At 40.3% G+C, this 14,080-nt stretch overlaps 1 protein-coding gene across 3 annotated transcripts in view; it reads left to right on the top strand.

The window, feature by feature from the left end:
* The window catches only part of DIP2B (disco interacting protein 2 homolog B), a 205,228-nt gene extending 200,740 nt beyond the window's left edge, over nucleotides 1–4,488 (top strand). For all 3 annotated transcript variants that reach the window (XM_058558284.1, XM_058558283.1, XM_058558282.1), the window contains exon 38: nucleotides 410–4,488. In XM_058558284.1, the coding sequence (XP_058414267.1) occupies nucleotides 410–662 (253 nt within the window). In that variant the 3' untranslated portion in view covers nucleotides 663–4,488. The remainder of the gene's footprint in view (nucleotides 1–409) is intronic.
* The last annotated feature ends 9,592 nt before the right edge of the window (nucleotides 4,489–14,080 follow it).

Here is a 14,080-nt window from a genome sequence, read left to right as displayed (position 1 = left end):
TAAAAGTCTCTAACTCTGGATCTCAAGAAAGGTAGAAACAAGGCCATCAGGAACCACTATTCTCTCACTTTCTAGCGCCATGTGGGCATCCACTTCATTCCTCCTCTCCTCCCTGAAGAGACATTCTTTGTGCTTCTCTGCACACCAGAACTTTCCAGTCCACATGTCCTCAGTTCAAGTGACCAGCTAACAACTTTCAATCGCACTTCCAAACTCCCAAGAGATTTTGGCTGGCTCAGCTGTAATCATAAGGGCAAGTTTATACGTTAGAGATGTGGCTGCTAGCCTTCTGGTTGGATCCAGAAAAGCAGGCAGTTCTCAGGGAAAGGGGGTTACGTCTTGGGCAGATACTGTAAAAGATGACTGGTAAATGTAATGACGTGTTAACTGAATGTCATTGAAATTTCAGCGCCGTGTTCACGTGGACCAACTTGCTTGTGGTGGTTGTGGAACTGTGTGGCTCTGAGCAGGAAGCCCTAGATCTGGTTCCTCTAGTGACAAATGTGGTCCTGGAAGAGCATTACCTCATCGTTGGCGTCGTGGTTGTGGTGGACCCAGGCGTCATCCCCATCAACTCCAGAGGAGAGAAGCAGAGGATGCACCTCCGTGACAGCTTTCTAGCTGACCAGTTAGACCCCATCTACGTGGCTTATAACATGTAACCAGCCTTGTGGAGAATACAGGGGGCCACCCTGAAAAACCACAAGGACCCGAGACCCGTGACTGGGAGCAAGCTTTCAAATGATGTGAAATACGCTGCGATGGCTACATTATATCCTTCATCTCACCCATGGGATTCTGCAATCACACGACACACAGGAAAGGGGAATTCTGTGGTGGCAAATGAAAAAAATGGTAACAGTCTGTTAGTCATGAGCTTTGACATAGCGTGAGCAGCACGTTACTAAAGCAATTACATGCATGTTGCATTTTTTTCATCTGTTGTATATACTTGCATTTTTATCTAATGCCATTTTAGAATTTTGTAAGGGAGTTTGATGAATTCACATAAGGGGGGTAGTCTGAGTTACACAGTTCCCCGCTCTGTACTGTATTTTGCCATTTTACCATAGCTAGACATTCTGAGGGTTTTGTTAACATGGAACTACTCAGCTTACTTTCAGTCGACCCATAAGCAAATCAGATAACCCACTGAATATGAGAATTATCTATATATATAATTCTTGACTGTAAAACATTTTGACCAGTGTTTTAAACATGTAAATAAGAGTACACATAATTCAGCTAAAAAATCAAATTGGCTTGTATAGTTATAACAACCAAAGTAGAAACAGTTCTCCTCTGAGAGAATTTCAGTATTCTCTTAATGTGGTGTAATTGAATAGGTAACTAAAAAGTGCAAATTGTTTGCAGGTTTCGCTGCACATTGTACTGTCCTTGTTGGCTGGTGTATTTTATAAACTAAAACTGCCTATGTTTGTTTTTAAAGCTTGCATTCCCAGAATCAGCTTAAGCTTTTAAGAATTCAGCCTGTTTCTACAAGCTGAAAAATCTCGGTTTAAGAATCAAAATGTTGTGAAACAGCTCAGATTCATTAGATCCTTCCCTATTCTAAGGAACTACAATAACTCACTCGGGCCCCCAGTGTTGAAACTGTCTTTCAAATTTAGAGTGACTACATAAGAATTTAGAATTTCCTCTTTTTCCAGGCCCATTGTAAACTGTGTCTACAGTTTATACATGTGGCTTCTCTTTTCTGAAGAGTGTCCTCTGTTCTTCCAGTTCGTGAGGGCAGGGATTTTAAGAACAAGAATGACAGGCTGGGAAGGCAGTGGGATCAACAGTCAGGTGAAACCATAAGGCCACGTAACTACACCTCTGAAAACTGACCAGTCTGGGTTGCCAGAATAGCCAGGCTTATGCTGAAATAGGGGAAGTCTGATGTATGCAAGAAACTCTTTTGAAATAACTGCGGTGCCCGGGCCAAGTGGGCTGAGCCTGGGACTGAGTCTGGCCTCCGGCTTGGTTTCTTTCTTTGGTCTGATACTTCATGTATTTGAATATAGTTGAATTTTATTATTTTTTTCTTACAGAAATATTTTTAAAAATTAAAGAAAACAAGAAAGTGAACAGAGTTAACTTGTTAAATCAGAATGGTTCTCTTTGACCCACTCTGGTCTATTGTGTAAATATTTATTTAGGCTATTTTAATAATACATATTTACCCCACTGTAACATCATGTAAACTAAAATATGTTTTTAAACAATTTCTAAGACTTGTAATTACCCTGAAAATAAGGTTTATAATGCCAAGACCAGATCCTTCACCATGGCAGCCCTCTCGGGGCTTGCCCTTACACAGTCTGTGACTCAAAGCCACTTTATCCCTTTTACCTAATCCTCTTTTCCTCCCAACTCATTCTCCACAGAAACATTTTCCAGTTCCAGATCTCTTTTCAACATTTTGGATGAAATTAATTTGCATGTGATGGAAGAGGTTCTAGGATATACAGAAAAAAAAACCCTGACAGTGGGGAAGAAATCCCAGTGACTAGCACCGGTTTGATTTGCAGAGAAGACAGCCTGCTTATTTGGAAAGTAATTTTTTTAAAACGGTTTTTAATGATTCACTAAACAAAGCAAGGGATCCTGAGGCTTAAATAGTTCTATCTACAAAATCCACAAGTTCTAAGAGAAAAATATAGGCAGTTTGAATTGCTTTGATAATTCTTACTACACAAGTTAGAATGTCTGCTAGAAATATAATGTGAGCCACATCTGTCATTTTAAATTTCTAGTAGCCACATTTTAAAACGTAAAAAGAAACAGGTGAAATTGATTTTAATATATTTTATTTAACCCAATTGACATCAAAAATACTACCATTTTGACATGGAATCAATATAAGAAATTAATAATGAGATATTTTACTTTCTTTTTTCATACTAAGTCTTTGAAATCCAGTGTGTATTAATTAAGCACATCTCAATTCGGACTAGCCATATTTCAGGTTTCCAGTAGCCACTTGTGGCTAGTGGCTACAATATTGGACAGTGCAGATCTCTGCTGATTCCTGCAGGTAAGATGCTCTGTTAATCTCAGCGTGTGGCCAGCTGCCGGTTACTTAGGGGCTGATTACCTAGCTTCCTGGTTCCTCAGGCTTCTGATGTATCTTTAGTTTTTGCTTTCTGCCTTGTGGCTGTTTATTCATCTTTTGCATATTCTCAGAATTTGCTAGCGGAGGAAAGAAAGCTGAGATGTGTCTTTGGGGAACTTCATCAGTAACGCTGGTAAAGTATCCTCTGGAAGGGAAAGAGAGTCCAGTCATTACCTTAGAGGTGTTTGCGGGTCCTCTGCAGATTGAACACCTCGTCTCTTGCAGACTTGGATAAGAAAACTTTCTCTTGATGACACAATGTTCTTGCTCTTTCCATAGTAGGTAGAACCTTTGTGGTAGAACTGACTCTTAAGGCAGGCACAAAAGACCATTATTGATAAAATCAGCCTGGCCAATCCTCTGGAACACATTCTGTTTGGGTTTTTATGCCTGTGAAAAAGAAAACTAAATTAATAGCAAGCTTCCGTTTCAGTTAAGAGAAATCTATTCATCTGAAAGTTTTTGAACCTCTTTCTGCCTCTCAGCAGAAGTAACTGAGGTAGATCAGGAAAGGGCTGCCTCAGGAAAATTCCTAGGCCCTAGGGATTCTTAGAGCTGTGCAAATGCCATCTCCTGCATCAGTGAGACCCAGGCAATGACCAACATGCTAACGGGCATCAGTGAATCCAGTCTTTATTTACTTTCTGCCTCATTAAGGGCCCTGGTCCCACTGAGTACCAAGTCCTTTCCTCCTAAAGTTGTGCTGCCTCAGGCTTTGTAGGGACCATTGCCTGTCTGTTGGTCATATGAGTGTGTCTCCTTAACTTTAGTCCTTGGGCGATGCTTGCTTATTGTGTCTGTTGACTCAAAAAAGGGCCTGAGGCCTTAGGTTTTTGTTAAGGTCTCTGCCCCAGGCATGGTGCTCAATATCTTGGCCAAATAAATTACTTTCCTTGAATATCCAGGAACCTTTTAGACTAAAGCAATGAGGAGTTATCACCTCACCTTCAAACTCTAACATGATCTATGCCTTAGTGTTGTTTTTGTTGTCTGCTTTGATGTAAAAGCAAGCCTATTTGGAGCAAGAAGCTGCAGTACTCCAAATACACAACAGGCCTTTTCTTTCTCATTCACACAACATTTCTGGTTTAGGTATATGTAGATGGGCCATGTTATTTGTCCAGAGGAAGAGAGTGTAAAGATATAAGAATAATTTTTGAGTCCTAAACGCTGTTTTGTTTACTTTCTGTCAAGATATTTACCAGTGTCAAATTCAAACGATAGTACTGTGTAATTATGTATAAAGTTTTTTTATTTATTTGAAGTTAGACTAGATATACATTTTTAAATTTAACATCTGGCTGGACAGTGTTCTATTAACTCATTGAATGTGTTTCCTTTGTCTTGTGTTAATAAATATTGATGCCTGATTGTGTTTAATGCTTCACACATTGGGAGAACTGACAAATTGGAATTGATAAATTTTAAATTTAACCTCAGATGGTAAGACCCAAAGATAGCCGGAGTGGTCTAAGGAAAATGAACACAGAGATCCAAAGTTATAGCAGTCAGTGCTATCAAAGGACGCCAGATCAAGGAACAGTAGAGAGTCATTTTGAAAACTAAGAAGCCTTTTGTCAGGAACAATTATAGCTTAGTATTTCTCCTACCTGTGTGGCATTTGGTAGTTCTAAACTGTTGATTAGAAATTTTAATTCCTTTCTAATCTGTAATTGGGTTGGATTTTAGCTCTTCCTAAAGTGATACTTCATTTGATTTTCCATTTCCTGATTTCAAGAAACTTACTGGGAGCTCATCGAATTGTGCATGTTGTTAGACACTGAAACTGGCCCTTGAATTATGGTCCAAGCTTTTTAGGCAGCTGAGAAGATTTTTTCATGTAACACACATTTATCAAGTGCCTACCCACAGGCATAAGGCACTGTGATGATAACTGAAGCTAGAGAGAGAAAAATACCAAGTCACTGCCCTCAAGGAGATACAGGAAACAATACAATATGTTAAGGGTTACAAGTAGAGGTGGACTGTGGGAGTGTAGGGTAGGCCCCCAATCCAGTGATGAGGGAGAATAGTGAGTAAAAGATGCTGGAGGAGGTAACATCTGAACTGAGTTTTGAAGGATGAGACAGCCAGATAAGATAAAGACAATATGCGGGAAGGCAGAGTTTCATATTCTGGGAACTGCAACTCACTATTAGGCTGTAGAGTTTGAAGGCAGAAAAGTAAAACATAGTTATCTGTGGAGGCTTGAGCCAAGGACAGCTCAGTAAGGGCCTTGTGTATCATGCTAAGAATTTTGGACTTTCATCCAGAAGGCCAGAGGGAGCCAATGAGAGATGTAGAGCAAGGGAATAACATGGTCAGATTTGCAACATAGAGGATTATTCTGGTAGTCATATAGAAAATGGACTGGTGTGGGTAGGGAGGTAAAACCCAAGGTGGGGAGACCAGTTGGGAGGCCTTTGCAGTCACTGCAGTGACAGAGCAAAAGCACTGCAACCAAGTCAGTGACAGGACAGAGACGAGGAGTGGTGTGCACAAACCTGGGAGGTAAGCAAGGTTTCAACTGCTGAATATTCAGGGTAAGGAAGGAGGAATCCAAAACAACTCCTAGGTTTGTGACTCAGAGAGTTAGGTAGATGTGGGGCCATTTACCAAGATAGGGAACAAAAGAGGAGAAATAGATTTGGGAAAGAAGGTGCTGTGTTCCGTTTTGGTCGTGCTCATTTGAGGTGCTGTGGAACACAGAAATGAAGAGGTCCAAGAGGCTGCTGAATATTTAGGTCTCTGCCTCAGGAGAGCTCTGGCCAAGAACTAGATATTTGGGAGACATCCTTTTAAAAGTGGTAGTTGAGGGCCAGCCCCATGGCTTAGTGGTTAAGTGCGCGCGCTCCGCTGCTGGCGGCCTGGGTTTGGATCCCGGGCGCGCACCAACACACCGCTTCTCCGGCCATGCTGAGGCCGCATCCCACATACAGCAACTAGAAGGACGTGCAGCTATGACAGACAACTATCTACTGGGGCTTTGGGGGAAAAAAGGAGGAGGATTGGCAATAGGTGTTAGCTCAGAGCCGGTCTTCCTCAGCAAAAAGAGGAGGATTAGCATGGATGTTAGCTCAGGGCTAATCTTGCTCACAAAAAAAATAATTAAAAAAATAAAAGTGGTAGTTGAAGCCATGAAGTGGATGATATTACCAAGGAAGATTATAAGAGTGAGAAAAGGATCAGTAATGAAGCCATGGGGAGCAAACGCTGGTGGAAGAAGAGTCCACAAAAGGGAGAAGGAATGACTGGAGGGATAAGGGCAAAACCAAGAAGAGCATGGGCATGGAAATTGGAGGAAGAGTTGTAAAGAGGAGGAAGTGGTCGACCACGCCAGAGGCTACAGTGAAGCTGAGTAAAACAGACTGGCTAGCATCCGCTGCATCTGGCGACTAGGCAGACATGGTGACCTTGGTCAGAATGGTTCCAGTTGCAGCTATGGGGGCAGAAGCCAGAAAGCTGTGTGGTTCAGGAAAGCAGTGATGGGAAGTGTGACTGAACAGAGGATACTCTTTCCAGAAGCCTTATCTGCATATAGGAAGGAAAGAGATGGGATAATAGTTAAAAGATGGATGTAGAATCAAGGGAGGCTGTTTTAAAGGTGAAAGAAATAAAATATTCCTGTGTCAGGGGAAAGAGCCAGTAGAGCGAAAATTTCCAACTATAGCGATGAGGGATAACTGACAAAGTAAGGTCACTGAGGAAGCAGAAGGGGCGAGATCCAGCGAATGGGTGGGAGGATTAGCCTTTGAGAGAAGGAAGCACATTTTTTTTTAATGAAACTGGGTAGAGGCAAGATCCTGATACTAAGAAGTTGCTAGACGCCTACCTGATGACCTCATTCACTTCTCTGAACCTCCATTCTCAGTCTATGAAGATGAACACTCATTTCTGAGATAGTTTCTATAAATAAATATGATAGAGCTGACAACATATGAAATCTGCAAAAAATGGGCATTCCTAAGAAGCAGATATAAGAGGGAAATTTACATTAAATGCATTTATTAAAAAAGACTAAAAATAAATTTGTTATATTCAACTAAAACAAGAACAAAAGGACTCTCTAAGAAAGTAGAAGGAAGGAAATAATGAAGAGAAAAACAGAAATTAATAAATAGAAAATAAAGCAAATAGAAAAGGCTCAACAAAACCAGAAGCTGATTTCTTCAAAATAACCTAATAAAATTTCCTGTGCTTGCGCACGTGCACACACACGCACAAGTAGGAAACACAAAGGATACTATAACTACAGCTACGATATTTTTTTAATCTTAAGGGATTATTATAATTTTGCAGTAAATTTGAATTTTAAATGAAACGGATAACTTTCTAGAAACTATGTAACTTGAAGATTCACTCAAGAAATAGAAAATCTAAATTTCACCAAACCCGCAAGGAAGAGATAATCCCTTTTTTTTTTAATTATTTTTTTTTCCCCCCAAAGCCCCAGTAGATAGTTGTATGTCATAGCTGCACATCCTTCTAGTTGCTGTATGTGGGACGCGGCCTCAGCATGGCTGGAGAAGCGGTGCGTCGGTGTGCGCCCGGGATCCGAACCTGGGCCACCAGCAGTGGAGTGCACGCGCTTAACCGCTAATCCACGGGGCCGGCCCTGATAATCCCTTTTTCATATATAAAAGAAAACCACAACTCAACTTACAAAGTTAGTAAAAATCACTCTGTGAAACAATATAATCCATTCTAATGATACCAAAAGCAGACTCAGGCAGTTTTAAAAAATTCTAAATCAATCTCACTTGTAAAAAAATGCAAAATTATAAATAAAATCTAGCTGTTTCAGTTATCTAATGCTGTGTAATTTACCACCCCAACTTAGTGGCATAAAACAAAGCCTTGAATTTACATTCTACACATCGTGAATTGGACAGAACACAGCAGGAATGACATCTCTACTCCAAAATGTCTGGCCTCAGCTGCAAAAACTCAAAATGTCTGAGGATGATTTGAATGGATCAGGGCTGGAATCATCTAGGCTTCTTTACTCGCATATCTGAAGCCCAGGCTGGGAGAACGCAAAGACCGGGCTCAGCTGGGACTGTTGATCAAAGCACTTCAATGTGGCCTCTCATAGCTTCTCACAGCACAGCAGCTTGGTTCTGAAAAGAAGCATCAGTAGAAAGAGCATGTTAAGCTGTAAACTTCTTAGCCACTCTTGGAAGTCATGCACATCACTTCTGTTGCATTCTGCTGCTCAGCCCAGATTCAAGGGACAGGACTCTCCATCTGGATGAAAGAGAGGCAAAGTCACATTGCAAAAAGGCATGTGCAATGGGAGATACCTGGTGGATAAGTGTGGAAATATATTGGAAAATACCATCTCCCACACTTAGCAAGTCAAACCCAGTAGTGTATAAGAAATAATACATGAGGATCAAAGAGGGTCAAACCAAGGGTTGTTCAATATTAGAAAAATTTATTTATATACTACCTCTTAACAGCTTAAAGGAGAAAATCATATGATCATCTCATCTCAATAGATTAAAGAAAAAGAAAGATAAACTTCAATATAGACTAATGAAAAAATCCAACAAGCAAGGAATAGAAGGAGACTTCTTTAACTGATAGAACATTATCAAAAACCTACAGTAAAAAAGAATACTTAATCATCCTTTAGAAGCACTACCATGAAAGTCAAGACTAGGATGAGGATGCTCACTTTCCAGCATTGTACTTGAGAGTATAGCTAGCATAATTAGGGGAAAAGAAATGAGCTATAGGAATTGGACATAAAGGAACAAAAACAATATTTGGAGACAATATGATAGTCTGTAGAAAATACAAGAGAATCTACAAATTTAAACAAACAAGAGTTTAGCAAGATTGCTGAATACAAGATAAATGTAAAAATCAATAGCATGAGTCTCTAGTTTATGATAACGGTGGAGTAACTTGGTCAGATTTAAACCCTCCCAGAGATAAAATTTTTGAATTTGGACAAAATTTTTTTTTTACCTATTTGAAGGCGCTGGAAAATGACCCACAGGAGACAAATTGGAGAGGAACTACCTTTGAAAGATGAAATGCAATAGGGGATATTTGTGTGTGTGTGTGTGTGTGTGTGTGTGTGTGTGAGAGGAAGATCAGCCCTGAGCTAACATCCATACCAATCCTCCTCTTTTTGCTGAGGAAGACCGGCTCTGAGCTAACATCCATTGCCAATCCTCCTCCTTTTTTCCCCAAAGCTCCAGTAGATAGTTGTATGTCATAGTTGCACGTCCTTCTAGTTCCTGTATGTGGGACGCCGCCTCAGCATGGCTGGAGAGGTGGTGCGTCGGTGCGTGCCTGGGATCCGAACCTGGGCCGCCAATAGCGGAGCGTGCACACTTAACCACTAAGCCACGGGGCCGGCCCCCGTTTGTGACTTTTTTTCTGAGGACATCCCCTAACTCCAAGCAGCCTGAGTGGTAGAGAGCCACAGCCTATTAGCTTAAGGCGTAAAACCAGAGTTCCAGGTTGGCAGAGCAGCCAGAGAGTAGTTAGGTGGGGAATCTATGAAGGGAGAGAGCCCCACAAGGTATAAATCACCAAAGCTGCATATAGAATCTGTCAAAATCTTTGGCTGATGGCTAAATTATGTGGAGAAAGATCCAGAGTTCCTGGTGAAAAAAAGCATCAGCTGGAAGATTAAAGAGTTGAGCAGAGATTTCAGCCATTGTCCATGACAGAGGAAAAAGAGATTGTAAATTAAGTCCTCTCAAATTAACTGCCTTCAGGAATAAAAATCACTCTGTAAAACAATATAATCCATTCCAATGATAAAACTACTAGGAATGTGAAGAAACAGGGGCTGGCCCTGTGGCGTAGTGGTTAAGTTCGGCACATTTGGCTTCAGCGGCCCAGGTTCACAGGTTCAGATCCCAGACATGGACCTATACCACTTGCACCACTTGTCAGCCACACTGTGGTGGCAACCCACATATAAAGTAGAGGAATACTGGCACAGACGTTAGCTCAGGGCTAATCTTCCTCAGCAAAAAAAAAAAAAAAACAGTAATGTGAAGAAATAGAAAACTATGACCCATACTCAAGGAAAAAGAAAATCAGTCTATAGATATCAGCTGCAAGATCACTCTACTCAGATGTTGTGATTAGCAGTAAAGAGCTTTAAATTAGCTATTTTATATATATGTGTGTGTGTGTGTGTGTGTGTGTGTGTGTGTGTGTGTATATATATATATATATATATACTGGGACTTAAAGGGCAATAAACACACAATGGATGAACAGATGGGGAACCTAGCAGAGAAACAAAAACTATAAAAACAAAAGAATCAAATAGAAATTCCAGAGCTGAAAAATACAATAATTGAAATGAAAAATTCAGGGACTGAATTTTTCAGCTGAACAGCTAGTTGAAGATGGCATAATAAAGAATAAGCGAAGTTGAAGACAGATCAATAGATTATCTAATCTGAAGAACAGAGAGAAAAAGGAGTGAAGAAAAAAAATAAAAAAGCCTCCGAGTCCTGTGGGAAAATATCAAGTGGTCTCAGATATCTGCAATTGGAATTCCAAATGGAAGAGAGAGAGAATGAGACATGAAAAATACTTGAAGAAATAATGACAAAAGCTCCCCAAATTTGGAAAGACATAAATTTACAGACTGAAGAAGCTCAAGAAACTCCAAGCAGTATAAATATAAAGAAAACCACAGTTAGGCATAATCATGGGCAAACTGCTAAACGGCAATAAAGCTAAAGTCTTCAAAGAAGCCAAGGAAAAGTGACACATTACACATAGGAGAACAATGATACAAATGATAGCCAATTTCTCACTAGAAATAACAGAAGCCAGAAGAACAAAGAATGATATAGTGTGCTGGAAGAAAAAAACCCATCAACTCAGAATTCTATATCCAATGAAACTATCCTACAAAAATGAAGGTGAATTCTCAATCTGATAAAGACCATCTATGAAAAATTCACTGCTTATGCCACACTTAATTGTGAAAAACTGAATGCTTTCTCTCTAAGGTTGGGAACAAGGGAAGAAATTCTGTTCTCACTACTTTTATTCAACATTGTACTGGAGTTCTATCCACGGCAATTAGGCAAGAAAAAGAAACAAAAGGCATCCAGATTGGATAGTAAGAATTAAAGCTATCTCCAGTCACAAATGAAATGACTTGTATGTACAAAATCCTAAGGAATACACAAACATTAACCATTAAACAAGTTCAGCAAGGTTGCAGAATACAAGATCAATATAAAAGATCTATTTTATTTATATTTACTAGCAATGAACATTCCAAAAATGAAATTTAAAAACCAATTCTATTTAAAATAGCATCAAAAGGGATAAATTATACTTAATAAATTTAACCAAAGTGCAAACTTGTTTGAATACTGAAAACTACAGTTTTCAGTATTGGTTAAACTTGGTTAAACTGAAAACTACAAAATCATTCAAAGAAACTAAAGAAAACCTAAATAATGGAAAGTCATCCCCATGTTCATGGATTGTAAGATTTAATAGTTAGGGTGGCAGTACTCCCCAAATTGATCTACAGATTGAATGCCATCTCTATCAAGATCACAGCCACTTATTTTGCAGAAATGGATAGGCTGATCCTAAAATTCATATGGAATTGCAAGGGACTCAGAATAGTCAAAACAATATTGAAAAAGAAGAACAAAGCTGGGGCACTCACACTTCCAATATTTCAAAACCTACTACAAAGATGTAATAAGGACAGTGTGTACCGGCATAAGGATAGACCTATCAATCGATAGAATAGAATTGAAAGTCCAGAAATAGGGGAAGCCTCTGAAACCGTGCCCAACCCAGCCAAGATAATAAATCACTAACAATATTAATATTGCATCTCAGGGAGGAATGGTGGAGATTAGCGCCACCCATAAGGATGTCAGGATTCAGAGATAGTGGTCCTTGTTTAAGCTCTGTTTAATTCACCAGTCTGGTTGCTGCAGAAACTCATGGATCCTGGAGGATGGCAGTCCATTATTGCAAGCTCAACCAAATATTAGCCCCAATTGTAGCTGTTGTGCCTGATCTGAAATCTTTGCTAGATCAGATTAATATGCTCTCAGGTACATGGTATATAGCCATCGATTTGACTAATGTGTCCTTTTCTATTCCAATCAAGAAAGAGAATCACAAGACAAAAAATGTAACTATGTATAGTGATGGATGTTAACTAGACTTACTGTGGTGATCATTTCACAATATATACACATATCGAAGCATTATGTTGTACATCAGAAACTAATATAATGTTATATGTCGATGATATCTCTATTTAAAAAAAAAAGTTAAAAAAAAGAGAATCAGAAGTAGTTCACATTCATAGAAGGGACAAGAATATACGTCTATAGTTTTGCCCCAGAGTTATGTTACATGACATTACTCTGATCAGATAGAACAAGAAGTGGTTAGTACACTGAAGGTCTTGGTAAGCAGCATGCAATCCAGAGGATGGGAAACACACTGTGAAGATTCAGAGGTCTAGTGTTCGGGGCATGCTAACATATTCTCTAAGACATAAAAAGCAAATGACTGCATCTTGCATTCCCTTTCTCAGAGAAGGAAGCACACTCCTTGGTAGGCCTCTTCAGGTTCTGGAGACACCACTATACACGCCTAGTAATGCTGCTGTGGACAATACACCAGGTGACACCTTTGAGTAAGGTTTGGAGCCATATAACCTGGCATATCCCACGGTGGTGGAGGTGACAGTTATAGTAAAAGCAGCACTGTGAAGTTTATGGCAAGACCCAGTGGGAAAATCACAATGCGAGCTATTGAAATTCTGGAGCAAGAACATGCCAGATCTAGCAGAGAACTATATGCCTTATGAAAAACAGCTTCTGGTGTGCTACTGGGCCATGGTGGAAGTGGGAAACTTGACCAGGGGACACCAAGTGACTATGCATCTGGAACTGTCCAGCATTGGCTGGATTCTGCCAGACATAAGTCATAAAGTCAGATGGGCCCAGCACCAATCCATCATAAGATGGAAATATTACACCCGGCATCAAGCATAAGCAGGATCAGAGGACATAAGCAATCTGCACGAGCAGGCAACCAAGAATCCCATGTTACCCACTACAGTTGCACCAGCATTCTTCACCATAATGGAGCATGGGTGTGTGTGTGTGTGTTCCCGCTGAGGCAGGTGGAAAAGGTTTATGAGTGGGTTATGCGTTGGTTTACGGGTGGGTTATGGCCATTCTCAGAGGTGACTTTGAAAGGCAGTTGCAAGGGAAATCTTCCCAATGGGCAGATAGTAAAGTGATCATGCATTTTGCGTGGAAGAAGTGGCTCAAAGTGAGAATATATATGGACTCATGGGCAGTGGCAAATGGCCTGGCCAGTTGGTCAGTGTCTTAAAGGGAAAAAGACTGGAAGATTGGATACAACAATGTCTGGAGTCGAGGTACATGAATGGATATAGGGAAGGAGGACAAAATATGAAGATGTTTGCTTCACATGTCAATGCCCACTAAAAAGCATCCATCATGGGAGAGACACTGAACATCCAAACAGACAAAATGACTTGGTTGGTTGATGTCAGCCAGCCACTGACCATCTCAAAATTGGCACAAGGAGCACCTGAATAGAGTAGCCACAGTGGCAGAGATGGAGGCTACGCAAGGGCTCCAACAGCATGGACTCCCACCTACCAAGGCTGATTTAGCTACTGCTATCTCTGAATCTTCAACTAAACTGACAGAGACCAATACTGAGCTCCCTATGTGGCATTATTTCTCCAGGAGACTAATTGGCCACTCAATAGTAAGTTGACAACATTGGGGTTCTTCATCCTAGAAGGGCCAGTGATTTGTTCTCATGTGAATAGACTTACCTTTTCTGGGTAAGGATTTGACTCTCCTGTCCTCAGAGCCTCACTCTGCCTCACTACCTGGAGACTTACAAAGGTGCCTGATACTTGTAGGCTGCTCTGACCAACATAAAGAA

The sequence above is a fragment of the Diceros bicornis genome, chromosome 17 (assembly GCF_020826845.1).
Source record: "Diceros bicornis minor isolate mBicDic1 chromosome 17, mDicBic1.mat.cur, whole genome shotgun sequence".
NCBI lineage: Eukaryota > Metazoa > Chordata > Mammalia > Perissodactyla > Rhinocerotidae > Diceros > Diceros bicornis.
Note: the sequence above shows the minus strand (reverse complement) of the source record. Positions and strands in the feature narration are given on the sequence as shown.